General features: G+C 42.4%; 1 protein-coding gene across 5 annotated transcripts in view; it reads right to left on the bottom strand.

The window, feature by feature from the left end:
• Positions 1-20,570, bottom strand: part of tbc1d14 (TBC1 domain family, member 14) — a 47,016-nt gene extending 26,446 nt beyond the window's left edge. The window contains exons 1-4 of one of the 5 annotated variants that reach the window (XM_021315878.2): positions 20,434-20,570; positions 19,943-20,288; positions 14,800-15,526; positions 5,639-5,762 (exon numbers count right to left, since the gene is read on the bottom strand). In XM_021315878.2, coding sequence (XP_021171553.2) covers positions 5,639-5,762; positions 14,800-15,526; positions 19,943-19,991 — 900 coding nt within the window. In that variant the 5' untranslated portion in view covers positions 19,992-20,288; positions 20,434-20,570. Of the gene's footprint in view, positions 1-5,638; positions 5,763-9,030; positions 9,220-14,799; positions 15,527-19,942; positions 20,412-20,433 lie in introns of those variants that run through there. The other 4 variants (XM_021315877.2, XM_036146242.1, XM_012861474.3 and 1 more) reach the window with 4 other exon arrangements.
• Positions 20,571-21,834: the final 1,264 nt, after the last annotated feature.

The raw sequence follows: 21,834 nt of genomic DNA, 5'->3' as shown, positions 1-21,834 counted from the left end.
GTGTTTTAATTCTAAGCTATGTAGTACAATTTTGTTATTTGACTGGAGCACCACCTTCCATAGGTTTGCGGTGTAACCCACATAGCTTGTGGAAAACTACTAACATGACTTCTTGTGGCTTTCTTCTTGCCACTTTTCCGTTAAGATCACCTCCTAATAACTGTCCCGTCAACAAATCCTTTCACCTAAGCTATGGATCTCTGCAGCATCTCCAGAGATGCCATCAACTTCAACACCGCCTCTTTGCTTAATGCTCCCCTTAAGCAGTTTAGGCAGCTGGCTAATTTCTTGGTAGGTTTGCAGCTGTGCCATGCTCTTTCCATTTTCAGATGATCCATTGAACGGCTCTCTGTGAGATGCTGGAAGCTCGTTTTCTAATGTAGCAATGCTTTGAACTTTTCCACAACTTTTTTTTCCTGACCTGTCTGCTGTGTTCCTTTATCTTCTGATACTGTTTGCTCACTAATGTTCTCCAACAGAGCTCCACAAGAACAGAGAAATGTGTCCTTTCTGCCCAGGCTTCAAATGCAAAGTTCTTTCTGGACAGGACATTTCTTCAGTACGTACAAGCCTAAGGCCTTCACAGAACAGCGGAGATGAGATTAGGTTGGACACTTCTCAATGCCAATGGTTGTGCTGGATTTTGGATTTTGGAGCAGCTTATCTAAATAAATACACACTGTGGCTGTAACACGACATACAGTTAAAAGGCTAAAACGTGATATCTTTGTGAGGCACTGAAGAGCTGACGAGTCAGCCCTGCGTGTTTTAGAGGATTCTCTACTTCACCACACCTGGTTCAGATGACTGCAGTTCAGCCTGTCTAAAACAATCTAAAACATGCAGTTGAAAAACACATATAGAAAGCATGAGCAGAGCAAGTTGTTTCTCTAGGGTGTATTGGGGAGGATACACGCATGAATGTCTTGATCTTGCTGCCCAAGTACCGTATTTTTCGGACTACAAAGGCACATTTAAAATCCTTAAATTTTCCCAAAAATTAATGGTACGCCTTATATATCATAACCGTACTTGTTGTGGTTACTGACTGATTTTTTGTGGTATAATGCACTCATAAATCTGTTAAAATGTGTAAGTACCACTTTGGTTAGCAAAGAAGCTGCTCTGCTCAATGGATATTCGAAGCATTACGGTACAGTGTCACTACCTGATCCACCCCGTTAACAGGACCCCTGAGCAGTCTACAAGACTGCCTGATTGATTTCTAAACTAGAAGTGCATTAATGTAAGGCAGCCCACGCCCAGAGTGCGCGCTAGTAATAATAAACCAAGTAAGTTAATTTAATATAAAAGTTAAGTTCATTTTGGCTATGTTAGAAACAGTGTAGTCCAACTACTCTGTTCTCACAACAGAGACAGATATCGCTCCCTTTCAGGAGAGAACTGTATACGCGGGAGGGGCGGAGTGATATTACACACTTGGGAAGAATATTTAATGTGCCTTATAATCCGTTGCGCCTTATGGTCCAAAAATTAAGGTAAAAGAGTGCTTCCTCGAAGAAACTTTAGACCACAATAAGTACGGTCTGCTGTTTGTGTACTCAATGACTTTACCGTGGCTGAAAATAAGACTAGCTATATAAAACAGGTTCTGAAAGAACAAGAATCTGAAAGAATTATAGATTTGTCTCTCTGATTACTTAAAATAATCAGTTTTCCTTCCAGTGCCCTGAAGAAGACAGCATTGAACCTGCTGGCTCTATTTTCTTTGTTGCAATGCTGAGGTTCCAATTCCAGATGTCGCATGATCACGCCTGGCATCAACAAGGCTAAATCGTGCGTCTCTCTGTTTTAAACCGCCATATTGGCAGTCAATCTGTCTATTTAGTCAGCCACTGTGAAGGCTAGTTAATATTAAGAATTAACTGTCCAAAATGTTATGGATTTCTAATTCAGCAAATGATTTTTAAACATTTGTTAATATGTTTTATCTTCCCTTCTGCATTGGATTGTGAACTGGTTTGTACACATAGCAACTCATTCTTAATTACTTTAATGACCTTTCATCAATCCAAATTCCTCAAACAAGCCATGGCTCCTACAAACATAATTAAACTGAACTGAGATATCCCTGCATCATCTTATTGGTCTTTGGTTTCAGTTTTATTCTTATTTGTTCCTTTTCATATTTATTTTCCACTGCAGTTCATCTGTTGTTCTTATTCTTCTCAGACTAATTTAATAGTTTAGTTGAATGTTACTAGCCAAGTTAAAGAGCTTGCTGACTGAAGCATTTTAACTTGAAGTTGTAGAAGAAGTATTCAGCATGTTATGTTGAAAGGAAGTAGACGTGTGCAGTACTTTGAGAACGTCAGTGCATGATTTCACCTCTTCATCTATATTTCACCAGGTAGGTATTCATAAAACAATAACTGACAGAGACTAAGGTGTTTGATTTTTAATTCCTGATAACCAGGTGGTGCACCGCCCTGTTAGCTTTGATCAAAATTGCTAACTTTGATAACAAATCGCCTTTGGCCTTAATAGTTATTCATAGCCAAGCTAAACTTACTGCTTGACAATTGCAGGAGTCAGAAAGTACACAGCGAAAGCTCCTCCTCTGGTGTCAGATAGAGAACAGAGAAAAGCAAAATAACTGGTTCCTTACACCCTTAATTACACACTAATCCGTTTCTTTGGTGCATTTTACTTGTCAAGAGCTGCACTTTAAATGAGCCTGAGATGGTTTCCCATGTGATTAGAAGCAGGAGATTATACAGAGGGAGTTCAGTCTCCAGGCAGGAGACTGAGAGGCTGACATTTTCTGCAACACCTCAAAGGAACTTAAAGTGGAGCAAAATTAAAAACAGCAGAGCCTCAGAACATGTGAACAGATTAAAAGACAAGAGCAGCAAATCCATGTCGCAACACAAAGAGATGAAACAGCAGCTCAACTGGTGACTGGAATCAGCTGATTTTGAATTGGACATGCTTAACCAGTCTTTGACCAATCAATTCAATTCTATATTTTTCTGATCTGAAACATAACACAACTGGCCAAGTTGCACAAAAAATAAATAAATTCCCCCAAATATATATATTTTTTTATTTTAAAAGAGAAGAATCACCAGGTCAGAGCTTTACAAAAGTTAGAAATAAACTCAGGCATGAGGACTGCAGTCAGTGAATCTCTTGAGTTCATATAAATAAATCTGTGTATCTTGCTAAAACTTGTCTTCCTTTTTGACAGCAACAGCTTCCCTACAGCAGAAGTGTCCAACGTGTGGCCCGGGGGCCATTTTTGGCCCGCGGGATGAATTTGTGTGGCCCTTCGGCTGAATTGCAAGAACGATTTCACAGACGATCACAAACTGTTGATGAGTTGCTTTAAGCATGTTTGAAGAAAGCGTGACCCATAGCCTGCACCTGTTGTTGAAAATAGCGTAGAACAATTGACCTAAATATATTTCAGGGGGAAAAAAACCTTGTTCTGCCTTCCTCTTATAGCAACAGTGAGACCCAGTTTATATTTCAGATATAACAACTAAAACAGAAACATGTTCTATTTAAATCGGGCCACTAAAATATTCCATGTTTAGTTAATTATTGAGCAGGTAAAATAAAGCAAAGAAAATAAAATCACAATGGAATCAGTGTTCGCATTTTATTTTGAAATCTAATATTTATCCTCCCAACGTAACAATTCCAGCAAACATAAAAAGTTGGCCTCCAGCAACCTACTAACTAGACAACTCCTGGCCGTATCCCTCCTCCTTCCATGACAGTGAGACCTGCCCCGGCTCCACGCTCGGCATCTTTCTATGAACTGTCGACACAAACAGCGGGTGCTAGCTTGCTTCCCAGCACGGGGCATGCTAAATTTAGCCGCCACGCCTCGATATTACAGATGGGGGTGTTTCTGCTCAAGACAACACGCTTATCTCACCCAGGGACACAGCCTCACAATCACAGCATGTTCTTTATTATTATTCCAGGGCCACGTTAAGCCTGACAGCGTTAATATGTAACAGACTTATCACTCAGCTGTGGCATTTTACAGGAGGGTGAGAACTCGAGTCACGTTTGGTTTTCCCTCTCCGAGCGCGACAGAAATGCTGAGCTGCTCACACTTCGTATTTGTAACATCTGCTCTTCTCAGAAGCCTCCCACAGACAAACACTGACATCATCAAGCTAATGCAGTCAATATCTGTAGCTACAGAAAGGCAATAAAAGATGTAATGCTACTCTCCGTTTATATACCAGTGTTGCAGCTACGTCTAAACTACAGCCGACTGGCCGTAAACCTGCTAAACCTAATGCCCAGTACATAGAGGACTTCTAATGAATCAATAACTTTGCATAAAGTTTGACAGGACTCTATTGTAAAATGAGGATTTTAATTTGTTTTAATTTGGCTTTCCTTGAAACAGATTTCTGCTCAAATTTTTTTCTCTATTGTTTCTTTATAAACTCTTCTTTTCTAGCCAAGTCAGGAAGGCCATGTTCTCTCTGACAGGCTTAAACAAACAGGCAGCAGAGCAAATGATCAGTAAGCAAACAATCTATTGTTTGATGGTAGAGGGGATATCCTCTCTAAGAATGACCGAATACACCACGTGGCCAAGCTTTTAATGTTTACGGATTTTAAAAAGCATTTATTTTAGCTTTACGTTTATTTCTGCCATTTGAAAGTGTGGTAAGAAATAAAAAAAGCTTATGTTGTGAGCGCTGTAGCACCAAGTCAAATTCCTTGATTGTGCACACAATCATGACTGAGTTAAGCTGCCGATCCAGTTTTCAGCCGATTCAGAGCACCCTGCTGATGTTGGCGGCGGCTCAATCTGCCCCGCTGCCAGAGACAAAACGTCCCCAAGGTGGGAACGGATTGACTTCCTGTGTCAGAAAGCTCCGTTTTGGAGCTGAAAAAGTCGGGTTAAAAACAACCAAACTCCAGAAGAACAAATCAGTGAAGGAGTGAAATAATCAGCACCTACTGAAGTCTCACTGTCTGTTTAGACGCCTCGGCCTGGATGAACACCGATCCGTCTCCAGACAACTCAGTCTGCCTTTAAAGAGCCGACTACACCTACTATGCTTTGTCTGAATTTATTTCATAAGCCTCCCTGAGTCCACCACACTGAGCACCATCACTCAGTCAGGGCATTGGTGCATTGAATGAAAAAAACTAGTGGGAATGAGATGTTTGATTTGCTACTAAAGGATCTCTGGTTAGGGAGGTTGAGCTGAATATCGGCTGCTTTTAGGCACCAGCTGATTTCACCTGCCAGTAAAGCTGCAGGATGCCAGGGATAAACTGGTGCTTTCTTATCCTCTGGACCCTCCCCTGCATGTTAGACCTTTCTCCCAGCTTTCAGATGCCTTCCATAACTTGATGGTTCTTTAACAGACCTCTGCAGAACGTGATGACACACAACTGAAGAAATTAATCTCTTCAAATCTAGTGTGCTGGAGCAAAGAGCATGTATGTGGTGCATCTTAGAACCTAGTGGGAAATTCTGACTGCTGGGCCATCTAAACAGTTCAGGCTGGTGAGGCTTCTTTAGAGCTGCATCTTCTCTGACCTGCTTTCTCAGCAGCTCTACATTGGTGAAGCCCACAGCCTCAGCCGTTTGCTTCAAAGTTATGACGTCACTGAAACATGGATTCATTTCTACCTTTTGGATCTTCTTGGGGTCCTTCATGGAGCCTTCCCGGAGCGGGACTTTCCCAAACAGCTTCCAACCGGGATCTTTTTGCTCCGGGGATCGACCGTCCTTCACCTTCTTGGCAAACAGGTTCCTGTAGAAAAGCAGGGATCCCAGAAAGGGAATTAGACTGGAGGACATAAAACGGATCTAAACACTACTTTATTAATGAAACAACTACCAATTGCTCGTCGTATCACCAAACCGTCGTCTCTGCACAAACATGAGGAGTCAGCATCACCTGAATAGAAGGCAAGTACCCTTCCTCCTGTATGCAAAGCTAAAAAGGCAGGGTTCCTGTTTCCACTGCGCCATTTAGCTCACTAATCCAACCATTCATATACAAACAAGCAGCTGCAGCAGGAGCAGTTCAATTAAAAGCCTTAATAAATTCTAACTACGGTCAAATAAAACGCTTGATAAAATTTGACAGGAAAAATAATGGCCTCAGACGCTAGAAGCTGCTGATAATGATCAGTGTGCTCTGATAATCTCGTTTGGAGATCTTATTCAGCGTAGCAGCTGGTTCACATAGGGACTCATTAATTCATAGGCGATAACCGATCCAGCCAGGAAGGACATAAGGAAGCCTTCTGGACCAGAGGGGAATCAGCTTTAGTATCATTAAAGTCGGATCCCTGAGGGTTAGGCCCCAAGGACTTAAACAAGGATAGATTCAATAAAAATCTTATAAACACATGCGCCGTTTACAACTGAAATGTGTCAGAACATTAAACCCTAACAACTAAGCGGGTTTGAATTTGCCAAACCACTCTTCAGTTTAACACTGCAAATGCAAACTAAAGTCACTGAATGTGCAATAATCCAGTGAAAACAATGGGAGGGTCATTAAATACGTGGAAATGACTGGAAACCATTAAGGAACACGCTATAGGTCGGCTGATCCATCGGCCAGCCAATGCCTCGGCGTGGGCTGATGGGGGGGGGGGGGGGGGTGGAGTAGGCTGGCCATGTGTTTGTGTTTGGTCATGTGACAGTGCTGCAGCACATGTTTGGGGTTGTTTAATCGGAGCAGAGAAGCTACATCAGCGGGAGGTCGTATCCCCCCCACCCATCCCAAAGTGTTGAATAGGGCAGGGAAATTTTTATATTTCTGGTGAATATCAGTTATCAGCCATAACTGCAATATTACTACTGGACATCTGTCTAAATCCTTATATAGCAATATTAAAGGTCACTAAAAAGTTATCGAAATTATGTGCCTCTGTGCTGTTCTATCTAAAACACACAGCACACCCTGCAGAGGTTTCTCACCTCTGCCAAAAAAAGACCAAGAAAGCTTTTCAAAACAGATTAGTAGTCACAGCTCTTCAAATACCAATAAATCTCTTTAACACGGTGCATCTTGTGAAGCAATGCATGGAACACAAAAACACATTTCTGTGTTGCAGGCAGAGCGATACGCCATTAACCGGGCCGACAGTAACAGCCGGACACCATCTAAAGACGTTTTAGAGGTGGCCCATCGTAGTTTTAGCCAATATCGTTGCCAACACTGCAGACTCAGCAAAGCAGCTCTAATAATAATACTTGTTAACGCCCAGTAGAGGAAGAGAAATGGGCTGCAGACGGATCATTGACCATTTTCAGCTCAAAAGAAAAAAAAAAAAATCACTATTTTAATTTGTACTTTTAAAAATAATTGGTGTAGATATATACATATTTGTTCTTTTATTAAAAAATGGTTTTACCTCCTCTAAAGTGGATACACTTATATTTGATGTCTTTACTCTGTGAGCTTATAAAACTGAAGTCAAATTCTTTGTTGCTCTCTGCCAGATGCAACGACGAGATAAACAGAAATAGCAAGAGAAAAAAAAAAAAAAACAGCTAAACTTTCATTCTTTACAGCCAACATCAGACCACAAAGTTAAGTCAAGTAGAAAAATGAGAGGAAGTGGATTTAGGCCTTTCCACTTCAATACCCTGAGCAGCTGTTTAGACAAGCCGCGCTGCTAGACAAACAGGCAAATCACAAGTGAAAACACTGGGGAATGGCAACGCTTTCTGTTTCTAAAGACAAGCCAAGAACCCAACACCAGCTGCTCTTCAATCATGACCACGCATCAAAGTAGTTCAGGCACCGCGTGTTTACAGTAGCATGCACTGCTGGATGCTGACGCCTCGGCCCGCCTCGCTCAAAGCAGCGCGTTCCACGTCAACCTGCTGCATTTTCCACTCCGCTTTAAAGAAGCTGAAGCCATGAAGATAACAGCAGCGGCTCAAGGCTTTTCCTCATTCTGTTGCTGGAGGAGGAGGGACGAAACATGCAGATTAAATCAACACGTCCTGTTATTTATGGTTCATGGACGGCACGGAGTGATCGTTTTCTAAGATGTTTGTTTTTCAGGCATCAAGTAGATGTGGAAATGAATAGGTTTGATTTTTTTTAATTGCTTTCAAAAAAGCATTACATTGACAGAAGACAAACTTGTGATGGACTTTTATCACTAGTTATATTGGGAAATATCTACCTGAATCAGAGCCAAGAAGTTCCACCCACAGAAAACAGAAACAATCACACAGTGTACGCAAGAAAAGGCCGCTACAAAGAACCCAAATTCTTTCTGAAACTTAGACCAACATCAACCAGATGCCAAACACTGTAAGAACTGTGAGTAAACGAGGCTATTCTTATCCTCAGAGATGCTTTCAGTCATTGAACTTGAGTAACCTTTTGAACCAGCATAACACAACCTAACATGATCGAAGGGCAGGGGCCACCTTTAAACCCAGAGCCTTGACTTTCAGCCTTTAACGCTGAACATGTACTCCTCAGACGAGCTGTAGTTTACTCCATCAAACACCCACAAAGCAGGAACTCTAGTTGCTTTAAGTTCGGGACAAACGTGCCTCGGCGTGACGGATGAATGACTGCGGCTACGGTTGAGCGCTCAAGTGGAGCGGCTACAGAGACCAGCAGAACACCTGGTGGTCTGCTGGATCTGAGCTCTGTGGTGTTCTGATTTGGGCTCAAGTCTCCAAGCGTTTACAGAGCTGCTGTACGAGTCTGGTCTCTGGGAAAAAAAACTAAACAAATGTCCCAGGGGCTGACAGTGAGCTCAGATATTACGGAAACTCCAAACAAGCCAGAACAAGAAGCCAGGCAGAGAACATTGAGTTTTTTCCCACGTTGGACGGCAGTGAGGTGAACGCTCCAGGCTGTCTTCTCCAGCACTCAAACACAACACGCCCGATCCAAGAGACATGGACATTTAGCCCTGAATGATTAAAACTGGCATCATCTCACCAATGATCAACTCAGCGTTGGCCGACTTTTGTGCCTCTACAGGTCTTTAAGGAAAGCTTGTTGCAGACGCGCCAAACGTCCACTCACCTACCTGTCAATGTACAGAAGAAGTGATGGAGTTGCCATCCTGCTCGCTCGCCTAAGAAAGCCAAAACCAAGAAAATCTGATGGGAAAAGTGTTCAGTGAGGAGAGACGACTGCTCAGAAGCCTCCCTCAGCGAACAGTCAGGTCCACTGTCCTCACAGCATTAACCACAGAGAGCGGGGGGGATAGTCCTCCAGAGTCAGACTGCCGAGGCAGAATGAAAGCAGAAGCGGACTCCTCCGCAGCGTCCCGCCTCCGCTCTGGGATGCCTCGTCTGAATGGGAGGAGACCAATGGGTGAGGAAATGAGTAACTTCTGTATCGGAGGTAAGAATGTAGTAGATAGAACAGTCAACGGTGAAAAGAGGGGGAGGCGGCAAGGAGTGGCAGCCAAGTGACACGTTACCCAGTACAAACACAGATTTTCTTTTTCATAAAGTTGTGCTTGAAAGAGTGGAGATTGTTCTGCTCACATTCAATGTGAGTAATGCGAGATTGAAACAAGCAATACGTAGAGAAACAAAGGCCAAAGCTACGCAGCAGGATATTTTCTCTTGATTAAGCAAAAGGTAAATTAAAAATCTGCAAGATTCCAGTCCAAAGCAGCAAATACCTATGCCTTGTCAGAAGGTGGTGATAACACTGACATTAACATCATATCGAAGCTCAAAAGAATAAATACCTGAGCATGGCTCGAGTCCGAGGCTAGAGCATCTCATACCAGCTGCAGTTTGTCTTCTCTGACACCGTTTGGCCAGTTGTTGAAAATCTCTACTTTGGAAACTATTTTTAAAACCTTTTTCCTCATCAAAAACCCATTTTGTATGTGTGAACAGAAGCTGAAAAGAGAACAAATACAAGTGTTTTTTCTAAAATATCAGAGTTGCTGTGGACAGGGCCATTTCAACAGGCTTTTCCTCTATAAATAAAGTCACTCAAATAGAAAGATGAGCTCTCGCGTCACATCAAGTCCCCTCTGAGCCATTTCAGGCCACCTGAGAGATGGCTGGGGTCTGAGCTACTTGTAAAAGCTAAATAAATGCTAAATAAACTAACTGAATGCTAAGCTAATTAATCGAGTTAATTAATTAGCTTAGCTACTAACTTAAACGATTTGAAATTCAATGCAAGACACCCGTATAACCTTAGGAGGGCGTCACATTGGCTTGGAGGCAAAAGCAGGATTTAAATAAATATGCAGTAAATTGTGAAGATAATCGGCAGGACATGTAGACAGCACTATAAAACAACTCATTAGCAAAAACAAAGTCGATTTGGGGGTGAGTTACCTTTTAAAGATAAAAGCACATAAAACTGTCCATTTAAATTTTGCATCAACTGCAGAAAAGCGCCAGAGCTGTACCTAATTTTGCTCTTCAGAAGTGAAAAGGAGAACAGGTGGGTGGGTGGGAGAAAGTGGTTAAACAGCACTGCAGGTGATTCATCAGAAATTTAAGGAACCTTCAGAGGCCCAGCTGCAGTGGTAAAGCAGTGAGGGGAACTGAAAGACAACCCTGGCTATGTCTCTGTGACACCTAAGGTGGATAAAATCCTCCTAAGATTCAGCCCTTGTCCAGCATCACTGAGCAGCATCTATAAGAACACCACTGGATAAATCCCATTGTGACTCTGATCCAACATAGAAAGTTCTCTGCAAAGACAGCAAACCAGCAGGCTTCTCCCGTCTGACCTATGAGAAATGACTGAGCAGGGCAATGTATTGCTCTTCTGTTTCCTCCTTCAGCTGAGATCACCGTGCATCTGAGGCATTAAGAATTACAACTTAAGTGAAGATGGCAAATCAATCAACAAGAGTCAACGAGCTCAGGATTAATGTGGTGTGTGCATCTTCTGACTGTTTCTAGTTTGAGAAAGCCTGCTCCTTGAGGCGAGACAGCAGTACTTCTTCCAAATGTTTCACCGTGTGGGGAACAACGGGTCAGGGTCACCAGGGTCATGGACTGGCTTAGCTGTAACAGAGCGGTATGGGGGGGGGCGGGGGGGGGGGGGGGGGGAGCCGGGTTTGCACGGCAACCTTGAGCAACGTCTACTTCTGCAAGATCTCAAGCACAGAACATGGTATTTCCTCACTACGATGACAGCAATCTTTTTTCCACTTTTAGCCTGTTTATTGGTAGAGCACTTGTATTCCTCTTTTTAAAACACCATCAGTAGCCTATAAGCTTTAAGCTGCAGCTCTCCATCCAGTTTTAGGATTCTGCATAAATCTTCCTTTCTAGCCAACAGGGAACAGTTCAATGTACAAAACGGTGGCTGAATCTCTGAAGCCTGAGCCAAACGTCCATACAGTCAGTTTATCTGCAACACGTTGGGATAAACATGTCTGTAACGACAATGTGTTAAAGTCTAGGAATACAATAGCAACAAGTTCTCAATAAGTCTGGGTGAACCAGCAAAAAAAAAAAAAACTCCCACAGATACAGTGTGTTAAAAATATAGTCATGCTGAACATTTCTACATTGTCTCCGGTTACAGCTGCTAACTTGAACATCTTTAAAAAGCAACACAATCTCACTACGATGGTAATAATGTTGGTAAATATTGCAACACCAGCTGCGATATGACAGTGTTTCTCACACATACGTTTTCTTGGGCAGCCCTCCCAGGTAAAGTGAGACCCGCCCAGGAAGATAAATTCCCCCATTGGCTTTTTAAACAGTGTTGACGTCAGTGCTTACGTACCAAACAGAAATTAATGCCGTTGCTTCCTGCTCGCTCTCATTTGCTCAGTTGTCACTTCTTGCATTCATTTGTAAAGAAGTCCAAATATCCATGCCACACTAGCAATGGTGACCACAGTCGTCTCCAATTAGAATATAAATGTAGTGAAGCCGTCCCCTCTCTCAGTAGTTGAGCTGGTTTGATTGGTTGAATTGTATGATTGACAAATTGAGATGGGAATAACAGAAAGTTGGCCACTCTGAGGTAAAAAACAAAACCCAAATAACAGCTCCCAGACCTGGGCGGGCACGCCCCCCCCCCATGCCTGCCTATGCCACTGGGGCTGCGTCCGAGTATGTAAGACATGAGCTCTGGTATATGTGACGTAGTCAAATCCATAAAATTATAATTACATGACATTCAGAGTAAAAAATATCACCTGATATGTGAGATTTCCAGTATGAGGAATGTTTGTGATTTAGAGACTGGCACCATACTACGCAGTACAGTACAAAGAAACTCTGCTCTGTCCACCACCACAAGTAAATGCTCACCCTGTGGGAAACTGAAGAAGTCAGTAAAGATGGCAGAAAAAGGGGCAAGCAGAAAAAAGTCCAGCGCAAATTCAAAACAGCAAAATAACCACCAGCTCCATCATCTAATGAGCAAAAAAGGTACCGAGTTCCCTTGTTTGAGAAGACTTTAAACATAGACGTTCATCAAGTATACGGCACGCAAGATTTTCTCCTCTGTGATATATCTGCATCACTCAGCAACGACAGACCTGCTCAACCAATTCATGAGCCGGACATTCAAACAGACTGGAATCCGTAGAATATACTTTACCAAAGATATGATTAAATGTCTAAGAGCCCTCAGTAGCTGCATTAATATGTGAGCGAAGTAGTTTGGTTGAAATAATTGAGTCTTATTTACTATTTGTAGAAACTATTAATTTTCTTATCCAAGACTTCACAAAATGATGTTAGGGAAAATGTAATGTTAAACACAATTCCCTGTTCAGCAAATGCATCATACACATTGTTTTTCAAGATTCAATGTGTCATTGTTTTAAATACGTTTTCAATACTTAAACATATACAATACAATAAAATACAATAAAATCAAGCAGATCTAAATCACGAATCATTTGCTTCTACTTCACTAACAGGAGCTCCTTGGTGTTGATCAGTTACATAAGACACCAAGAAAACACAGAGGTCTGGGGTTTAATGTGGCAAACTGTGTATGAATGCAAAGCAAGGCAATGCAATAGGGGTTTGGCTTTTCACAATAAAGTGTCCAAACAGGTGGTTACAATTGGGAACGGGTGTTGATACCGCATGGGTTAAAACAAAAATAATCAGTTTGACTAAAAAAATTTCGAGTCAGCCCATATATTCCCGGGACCATGGAAATAATGCCACATTAGTTCCCTCACTTGCTTATTGTGCAGAGTCAACTTGAACCAAATCTGGTAGTTTTACAATATCCACTCACCATTCCTGTCTCTGTCCCACCTTTCAGCTTCAGAGCCTTGGTGTCTTCCTGGACAGCCTCCCATCCTCTCCTTCACTTTCCACATCCAGAACATCACCTGGTTAACTTTAATCTCTGCAGCATCAAGTTCTTCCTTCACACTTTTGCCAAACTGGTCCACAGTCCACTTTACAGTTTCAGCTCCCTTCCCTCCCTGTCCTCCAGAAAACCTTCATAAACCACAACTAGTACAAAAGACAGCAGCTTCATCATTACATCGTCTACTTCACTCCTGTACATTAACTCCACTGGCTCCCTGTCCCATTCAGTATAAATTAATCCTATAAACATACAAGGCCAACCACAACCTGGACAATGCAGTACACATAACCAACACTATGATGTCATACATTTTAGTTTAACACAGATCGTACATTACAATAACCACTCTCTGCTATGCCCATTATTGCTCAACAATTAATAGTCACAACTCATGAGTTTATTAAAAGGCATTATTTAACTTTTTTGATGTTTAATAAAACTTTAATCTTAGTAGCAGTCTGTCTGGCAGGTGTTTTGGGGTCGGAGTAAAATGAGTCCATAGATCCACAGACAGGAGGCTTTTTCAGCGGTTTCTAGTACGACTTGCTTCTACAGTGTAGCTTCACATCTCGCTCCACTACTTGTGAAAATAAAAAAAACCCTTCACAACAGCTCTCTGAGAATCTGAGAATAAACCTCTGGCCTCACCCAGTTAGAACCCGTTCTTCAGTCCATGTTGTAGCTGCAGTTTATTTATTTATTTTTTTATGTAGTTTCCTTAATAATCTGTACACATCAAAATCCTTGTCATTTTATTAAGATGTCCTGGTGCGCTGCGGCTCATCAGGCGGAGCTGCTGCTTATTGACTGATAGCCGCTCTGACTGCAGCTCTGCTTTCTTTGTTACAGAAAAGCGCAGGTGAATTTATTTATTTTTCTACTTTTTCCAAAACGGACCCAGTCAAATGCAGGACATTGTTTCATATTCCGACCCTTCTTCAAAAAAAAAAAAAAGTGCGCCATGCTAAATTAGCCTGAGCTAGTGCTTTACTCTTCAAGTTTTAAATAAAACATAACAGTGGATCATGAGGAGGTCCCTGGTTGGTCGCCGCGTTTATCAGCCGAGTTGCTGGAAGCCAGTGAATAAACGCTGACAGGCGTTTTCAGATGTTGTTCAGATGTTCATTCCGCTCCACTTCCTGACCTGCTGGTTTGCATAAACCCAAAGAAAACCTTTGACCACCACTACTTTCATTCATAGCATCTGTGGTCAGTTTGAGATGCTCTTCCAAAAGTTATCATTAAACACAGATGAAGCTCAGTCTGGCAGAGCAGATGTCCGCTTTGCAAAGACTCGCCTGATTGGCTAATGTCCTGGCTCTGCCATGTTTCATTGGTTAAGAGCAGCTTCAGTTATAAACCTTGACTAAAAAGTGTAGACGGAACAATTTGCGCTCATTTTCCAAATGACGCAAATCCGACGGAGAACTTTAACCCCTGCGATACGGTGAAACGGGCATGATCAGCAGATACTGTGACCTAGACACAGTAGATGTTTACGTGCTTTACTTACTTGTTGAACAAATTTGCAAACGGTCCCGGTTTCTTGAGCCTTCCTTCATCCTGCCGTATGACACCGGAGCCTGGATGTCCTCGGTTCCCTGGTGGTGAAGACAGCGTCACGTCTGAGAAGTGAGCGGAGCCGCTGAGATCCGTTTCCAAGGTTACAATAGCGCTGGAGTCGGAGGTGACGGTGAAATCCAGGATGTCCTCATTGGAGACCGACAGCTCGGTGCTCATGCTGGACACGCTGCACACCGAGATGTCGTCGCTGCGGTTTAGGGCTCCGCCCCCAACGCTTAGCCCGCTTGCGGCGGTTAACCTGATGGCGGGGCTGAAGTGCCGCACGGAGTCGTAGCCACTGCGGGGGAACGTGGATGACCTGTGCATGCCAAAGCTGTCGCTCGCATTGTCGTCTAGAGGTAAAGTGGCGGGAGAGTCTTCGCTGGCGTCCAGGATGCCTCCATCGCCTTGGTGATGGTGGCTGTGAAGGGCAGGGTCCGGAGGGTGGATCTCTAGAGTGGGGATTCCTGAGTCCTGAGAGGTTAAGCTGTGGCTGTCGGGGTCCAGGTCAGAGCCGTTTTTCTGGGGACTGCTGTAGTAGATGGGAGTGGAGGAGCAGGACGGCCTGTAGCTGGGCAGGACCAGCTGACTGGGGTCGGTACGGCTGGGCTCAGCGCTGGAGGGAGTCTGTTCTTTGCCTAAAGAGCCGTTCTTCACAACGACTCCCCCAGACACCCCTAAACAGAGCAGAAAACACAGTTTTTACACTTTTTTTGTCAATCGACACAAACGGCACAATATGTTCTACTGAATGACTGTTAATGAACACAAAAATTAATATTTAAAATAAAGGACGAGCCCTGGAGTAATGTTTAACTGTCTGTTTCTCCAGTTTGATAAGAAATCCTGAGCATGGAGCTGTTAAATAATCCCTGGTGCCCATATTTAACCAGCCGTGTTCTGTGACTGTTGACTCAGCAGCGAAACACTTATCTGCGTTTAAACAAAAGACGGTGCGAGCAGCTTTTCACCGTTATAAACTAAAGCAATATTTCATGAGTTTCCCCTGGTTTCGTAACCGTCAAACAAATAGCACAAGGACAGTGACGAAGTACTGAACGTAGGTGAAGCTGATTCAATATTACATTACCAGAACCCGCTGGCAAACCTTTTGTTTATTTATATATTCTAATTTGACAAAAAAAAAAAGCCCTGAAGATAAAATGTAAATTTTATCCTGTTCTTCCATAGAGCACATTTGAATCATGATCCATCCAATCCAATTTTATTTGGAGAGCACTTAAAAAAAACAAAAAAAAAAACACAGGTTCCAAATTGCTGTAAAGGGTGATATAATCATCTGTTTAGATTTAACGGTTTTAACGCGCCCCCTCTCCCCAAGACAAAACCATGAATTGCTTTTGTATTATAATAATGATGATAACATTTACTGACGCTATTGTTAATGAGTCAGGCTGCTTTGCCAGGATTTTTTGTAAACAAATAAAAAGTTGTTCGGTTTGGTTCAGCCTGCTGACTGGCAGTGTGCAGCAACAGGTGGGGAAGGGGGAAATGCTGATTCACTTGATGCTTTACACTGTGGCATTCTCTCTGCTATCTGAATTAAAGGGCTTTAAAATGTGGGAACGGCTGGACTGATTTTGTTTTGTTGCAGAGTTGAAAGTGGATCTGTTAAAAGCATCACTATAACTTGGTTACGACAGTGAGGGCTCCATGCCTAATATCAACATTAAATGGTTGTACCTTAGTGTTAATGGCTTGGCTCAAAAACAAGACTGTTTGGTCTGCGGGGGATGTCGCAGAGACGGATAACAACAGGTGGGGAACAAGACTGGCTGGGTCAGCCTCTGGCTTTTCACTCTGAGGTCACTTTTGTAAAAATCCATGAACTACAGAAGAAATTTCCACCGTGTCACAACATTCAGGGCTCTGCTGACTCAGCTTAATGAGACCAAGGTGATGCTGGCTTCAGATTGGAGCTTCAGATTCAGGAAACACTTAAATTCCCCCTGGATTTTCACTGCCTAGAGCATCTTTAATCTGCTCTGGTTTAAAAACTACAAAGTTTGGACTCTTCACACTTGGATCAGATTATTCTACACTAGTAGCAGGATGTTTCAAACCCAGTTTGTGATTTGTGACATCACTTATATTTACCAATAAAAGAGTTTAACAAAGTACCCTCTAAACATAAGAAAAATGACTGCGGCTGCATAAACAGATGGAATCTGCTGAAGCATTGCACCAAATGATGCATATTTGCAAAATGGATATTTAAATACTTAAGGCTATTTTATCTTGTTAAAATATTATCCGTTTTGATTGATTTGCTCTATTCTGCCATGTTTTTTAAATAGATGGTGGGTCAATGAAACCAGAAAATACAATAACTAGTCCTGCTTGGATTTTTCTCAACAAATCTTTTAACTAACATGGCTCTTTGGCGAACTTTCACAAATCAAATACATATTTCACATAGAGCTAGAGGATAATTCAATAACTATATATATATATATATAGATATATATATATATATATATATATATATATATATATATATATATATATATATATATATATATATATATATATATATATATATATATATATATATATATATATATATATATATATTGATAGACGTGCGGTTCAACAGAAAAAAAATGGTGAATAAAAAGTTCAATAGAAGAACAGTTTTCCTTCCTTTAGCATTCTAGCCTATCATGTAGGTTAATAGTACAGTCATTACATCCTCACAACCAATCACAACGCAGACCCAGGAACGCTCCATCAAAGCTTCTAAGAGTTCAGAGAGCACATGTTCTTTTTTTCTTTTTTAAGACGTAAAAAGCTGGTAGAAATTAGCGTTCTTTATTTAAAAATTGATCATTAAGCAACAGCATAAAATCGCCAGGGCTGCACCTAAAATATATGTTTTGATAATTATTGATATCGATCAATATGATTTCTATTTTATCAATACGCTTTTTTCCTATATCATCCAGCCCTGGTTTCACAAATCACAAACTGGGTTTGAAAGATTCTGCTATTAGTGTAGAATATTCTAGTCCAGGTTTAAAGAGTTAGTTTTTCAACTAATGCAGATTAAGATTCTCAAGGTAGAAACAAAAATTAGGAGGACTTGCCCTTTAGTTGTTTTCTGCTACACGCTCATTCACTCATTCAGCTTCGTCTTAATGAGAGACTATAGATTCTGTTCCTTCTAATAACACTACACTACAATAGAAAACATCTATAAGTCATCAGGTAAATCCATAGAAATGCACGGGGCATTGAAGCAATTAGCATTGCAAGCACAAAGTGATTAAAAACCTCCTCAAATTTACCAGGACACAGAGGAGGGAAATTCAATGCCACAGTAGCCGGGCCGTAACTGGAGCCTGGAATGTAATGTGAACAGAGCCCCCCCCCCCCACCACCACCACCACCACCACCACCCACTGGGCTACGTCAGGCTTTTAACACCAGCTGGAAGGTTTGTGTGTGAACAAAGTGGAACCTACATAAAATAATCATTTAACAAAAAGAAACTAACGACGAGTCAGCCTGTTAAAGCGGTTTAAAAACGCCGGCCGCGTTCCAAGTCAGAGTGCCACGGAGCCAGATTCCTGCCCAGCTCTAAAGCCCTGATCTGCTGGTTGCCATGTGAGTCCGGCAGACCTTTTCACAAACTATGCAACAGGTTGATCCTGTGCCACAGCGGCTGCGCTCCACTAGCAGAGGCCAGCAAGGAACTGGTAGTTAAAGCCGTTTCCACTCCTGTCAGAAACAATATAGGGAAGAATTTAGTCCAAACAAAAAGGAGGGCAAGTGTTGTTGCTCTTTCAAAGTTTAAAAAAAAAAACAACAGCCGCCATTTTAGCCCGATTAAAAGAGCAATCTTTGAATAGATGCACAAACCTTGCTCCGTGACTCATCAGATCAATATGAACAAACACAAAGACAGTTAGCTTTATTCTGACAGCATGACAAAAGCTGGGATATGGGCCAGGTCATTTAAGAGCTGCCTTTGAATGAGGAAACAACACTGAGCAACGTCTTCAGGAGCAAGACTTTAACTAAGCATTTAGTTAAAGGTAGAAAAGGGCTGATAAAAACAAGTTACCTGACCCAACTAAGGCCAAATAGAGCTTGGTGTACGGGTCAGGCTACCACCACAATCTTTCTGACTGCCACATTTTACTACAGTTGCTTGATCAATAATGATGATGATGCTGGCCTCGCCACCCACTCAAAGCCAGCTTTTTATTTGTTGTTGCAGAAATTGAGGAATTTTTATATACACGAGTTACCCATTTTGTATTTTGTTTTTTATTCTTGCTAAAGACAACAATGTTGAGGGGAGTTTTCCCAATCCACCCAACAGTCTGTTAGTTACTGGTTTCAAGTACCTCAAATTTAAAACTCATTTGCTTTGATGTAATTATTTTTTTTTTATCTTGAATTAAGCCATATTATGTGTAAAAATTAAATCTGTCAGAAGACCGAATATTGGCTGACAAATACGTTTCATAGCAACATATGTGATCTTTCACTTGAATACAGGCACTATTACAGGTCACTCTTACTCTCCCAACTGAGATAAGAGTCACTGCATCAAAGATAGTTTGCAGGAAGTTTCCAAGGAAATGTGTAAAAAAAAAAAAAACAACATTTCCATGTGTTGTGATTTTGGTGCACAGCTTTTCAGGTGTTTATCTAATTCAGTATTTCAGTTATAAACTCATTTTAGAAATGTCTTTAATCTACACAAAGAGTTCCTTTGATGCTCTTTCAGGTTATGCCTTGGAAAAACAAATCTACCCAGTAGTTGATTTTTAAAATCGCTGGAGGAGCTAAAGTAAAACTTTATTTTATTTTCAAGATCTAAGCCGAATTGATGCTAAGCTCTCAATATATAAAAACAGCTGCTTTTTACTTCATAAAAAAGTGTGTTGTTTTATAGCTAATAGAAAACGTGTTCCCGTTTCCCTTCTGTTTCGTGTAGTTTGGTGTATTAAAAGGCGATGGAGAGGGCAGCACACGTGGCCCGGGTCAGAGGGAGCCGGTCTGAGCGTTTCAGCGGCATAAAGGCGGAGGATGGAGCCTGCGCTCCGCAGCAGCAGCCTTACCACAGCCGCCGTCCATCTGGTTCGGTGGGCCGAGGCTGGGGTTGGCCATGCCGCAGCTGGTGGACGCTACAGGTGGATGACAGGTTGCCTCCGCTCGGAGAGCTCCATGATGATGATGATGATGATGATGATGATGCTGGCGCTACTGCTGCTGCTGTACCACCATCGCGCTCCTCTGGCTCGTCCGCACTAACAGCTCCGGAGGGGGGGTCATCTGCTGCCTCGCGGAGTCCCAGCGGGGGGTCACAGCAGGCGGCCACTGAGCGAGGCTCGCCCTCCCTCCCTTCCTCGCTGAGCGCACTTGCTGCCGACGCCAACTTCGCTTCTCTCAGCGGCGCTTCCTGCACTGCAAACAAACGCGATGAACTTCTTAGTTCGCTTCGCTGGCATGGAAACGGGACGGAGGGGAACTGCTTTCCGCCACTTTAAGCCCAGCGTAGAAACAGCGCGTTAATAAAACCCTTCAGCGGGGAATGTCTGACGACTCCTACCTGTTCCGGCGCTGCTTCCGCCGCCATCTTAAAACAAACTTCTACGTGGAGGGCGGCGTAATCGAGCCAAGAACGTCACCTCTCGATGGATTCACCTGTCGCAACCTGAAGGCATTAATAATCGACCGCACTACCTAGCCCGCACTTCCGGGAGAAAACAGAAATAAGACACGCAGAGCCTTGAAGTTTCTTCCTTTTTTTTGGTAAAACCGCAAACCACAGTGTATGTACTGGAGGATGAGGAAGCAAAAAATACAGTATGGTTGTCTAAAACATCCACGTGGTTGGCCCACTTTACTCTGATAACCCCCTAAACAAAACCAAGTGCCTTCAGAAGTCACCTGAGCGCTAGTTTGACTCCACCTGGATATAATTTAATCCCAGTAGAAATGCACCTGTCCATATGACGTTGTAACAAGCCTTGAGATGACTTATTGTGAAATGGCGCTATATAAATAAACTAAACGTAATATTGTGAACGTCTCTAGAGGGTTGATGGGGTTTATTAGAGAACTAAAGCACATCATGAAAACCAGGGAACACACCAGACATGTTAACAGGGGTAAAGTTATGAAGCAGTTTAAGGTTACAGGCCGATTTTAAGAGCTTTGGGTGGTTCCCAGAGCACTGCTGAAGCCATCAATTGAATGGATGTACAACAGCGTCAGTGCAACTTTATTTTAGCTAACATGTACAACAGAATTTGTGTAGGAACAATGCTGCTACACCCTACTGTGAAACATGGCGGTGGCAGCATCATGAGGAGGGGATGCCTGTCTGGAACGATGGGAAGGTAGATGGTGGTGATCATACGGAGGCTGCAGAAGACTTGAGCCTGATGAGACCTAAGTCACCTTCCAGCAGGGCGACGGCACCAAAAGACCAGTGGCAGCTAAACTTGACCCTATGAAATGTCATCTCTGAGGGGAAAAATAAAAAGCCCATAACTTTAAAATGACCACTTTTGTAAACTTCTAAGAGTAGCTCTTCTCTAACCCCGTCGGTCGAGGCAGATGACCGTTCATACCGAGCCTGGTTCTGCTGGAGGTTTTGCCCTCCCGTTAATGGCGAGTTTTTCTTTCCACTGTCGCTTCATGCTTGCTCAGTATGAGAGATTGCTGCAAATCTCTCATATTGCCATGGACAATGCAGACGACTGTCCACTGTGGCTCTGTGGTTCTCCAGGAGTGAATGCTGCTTGTTAAGACTTGATGCAATCTGCTAAATTTCCTTAGGAAATATTTTTTGACCAATCTGTGTAATCTGATTAAATTTGACTTTGGAAAGTGCCTTGAGATGACATGTTTCATGAAGTTGCGCTATATAAATAAAATTGAATAGCTCGTTTTAACCCAGGAAGTTGCTAACTGTGATCCCAAATTAAGATGGAGCCAATCAACA

This window comes from Fundulus heteroclitus, chromosome 14 (genome assembly GCF_011125445.2).
Source record: "Fundulus heteroclitus isolate FHET01 chromosome 14, MU-UCD_Fhet_4.1, whole genome shotgun sequence".
NCBI lineage: Eukaryota > Metazoa > Chordata > Actinopteri > Cyprinodontiformes > Fundulidae > Fundulus > Fundulus heteroclitus.
The sequence above is the reverse complement of the archived record's forward strand: the minus strand, read 5'-3'. Positions and strand labels throughout refer to the sequence as shown.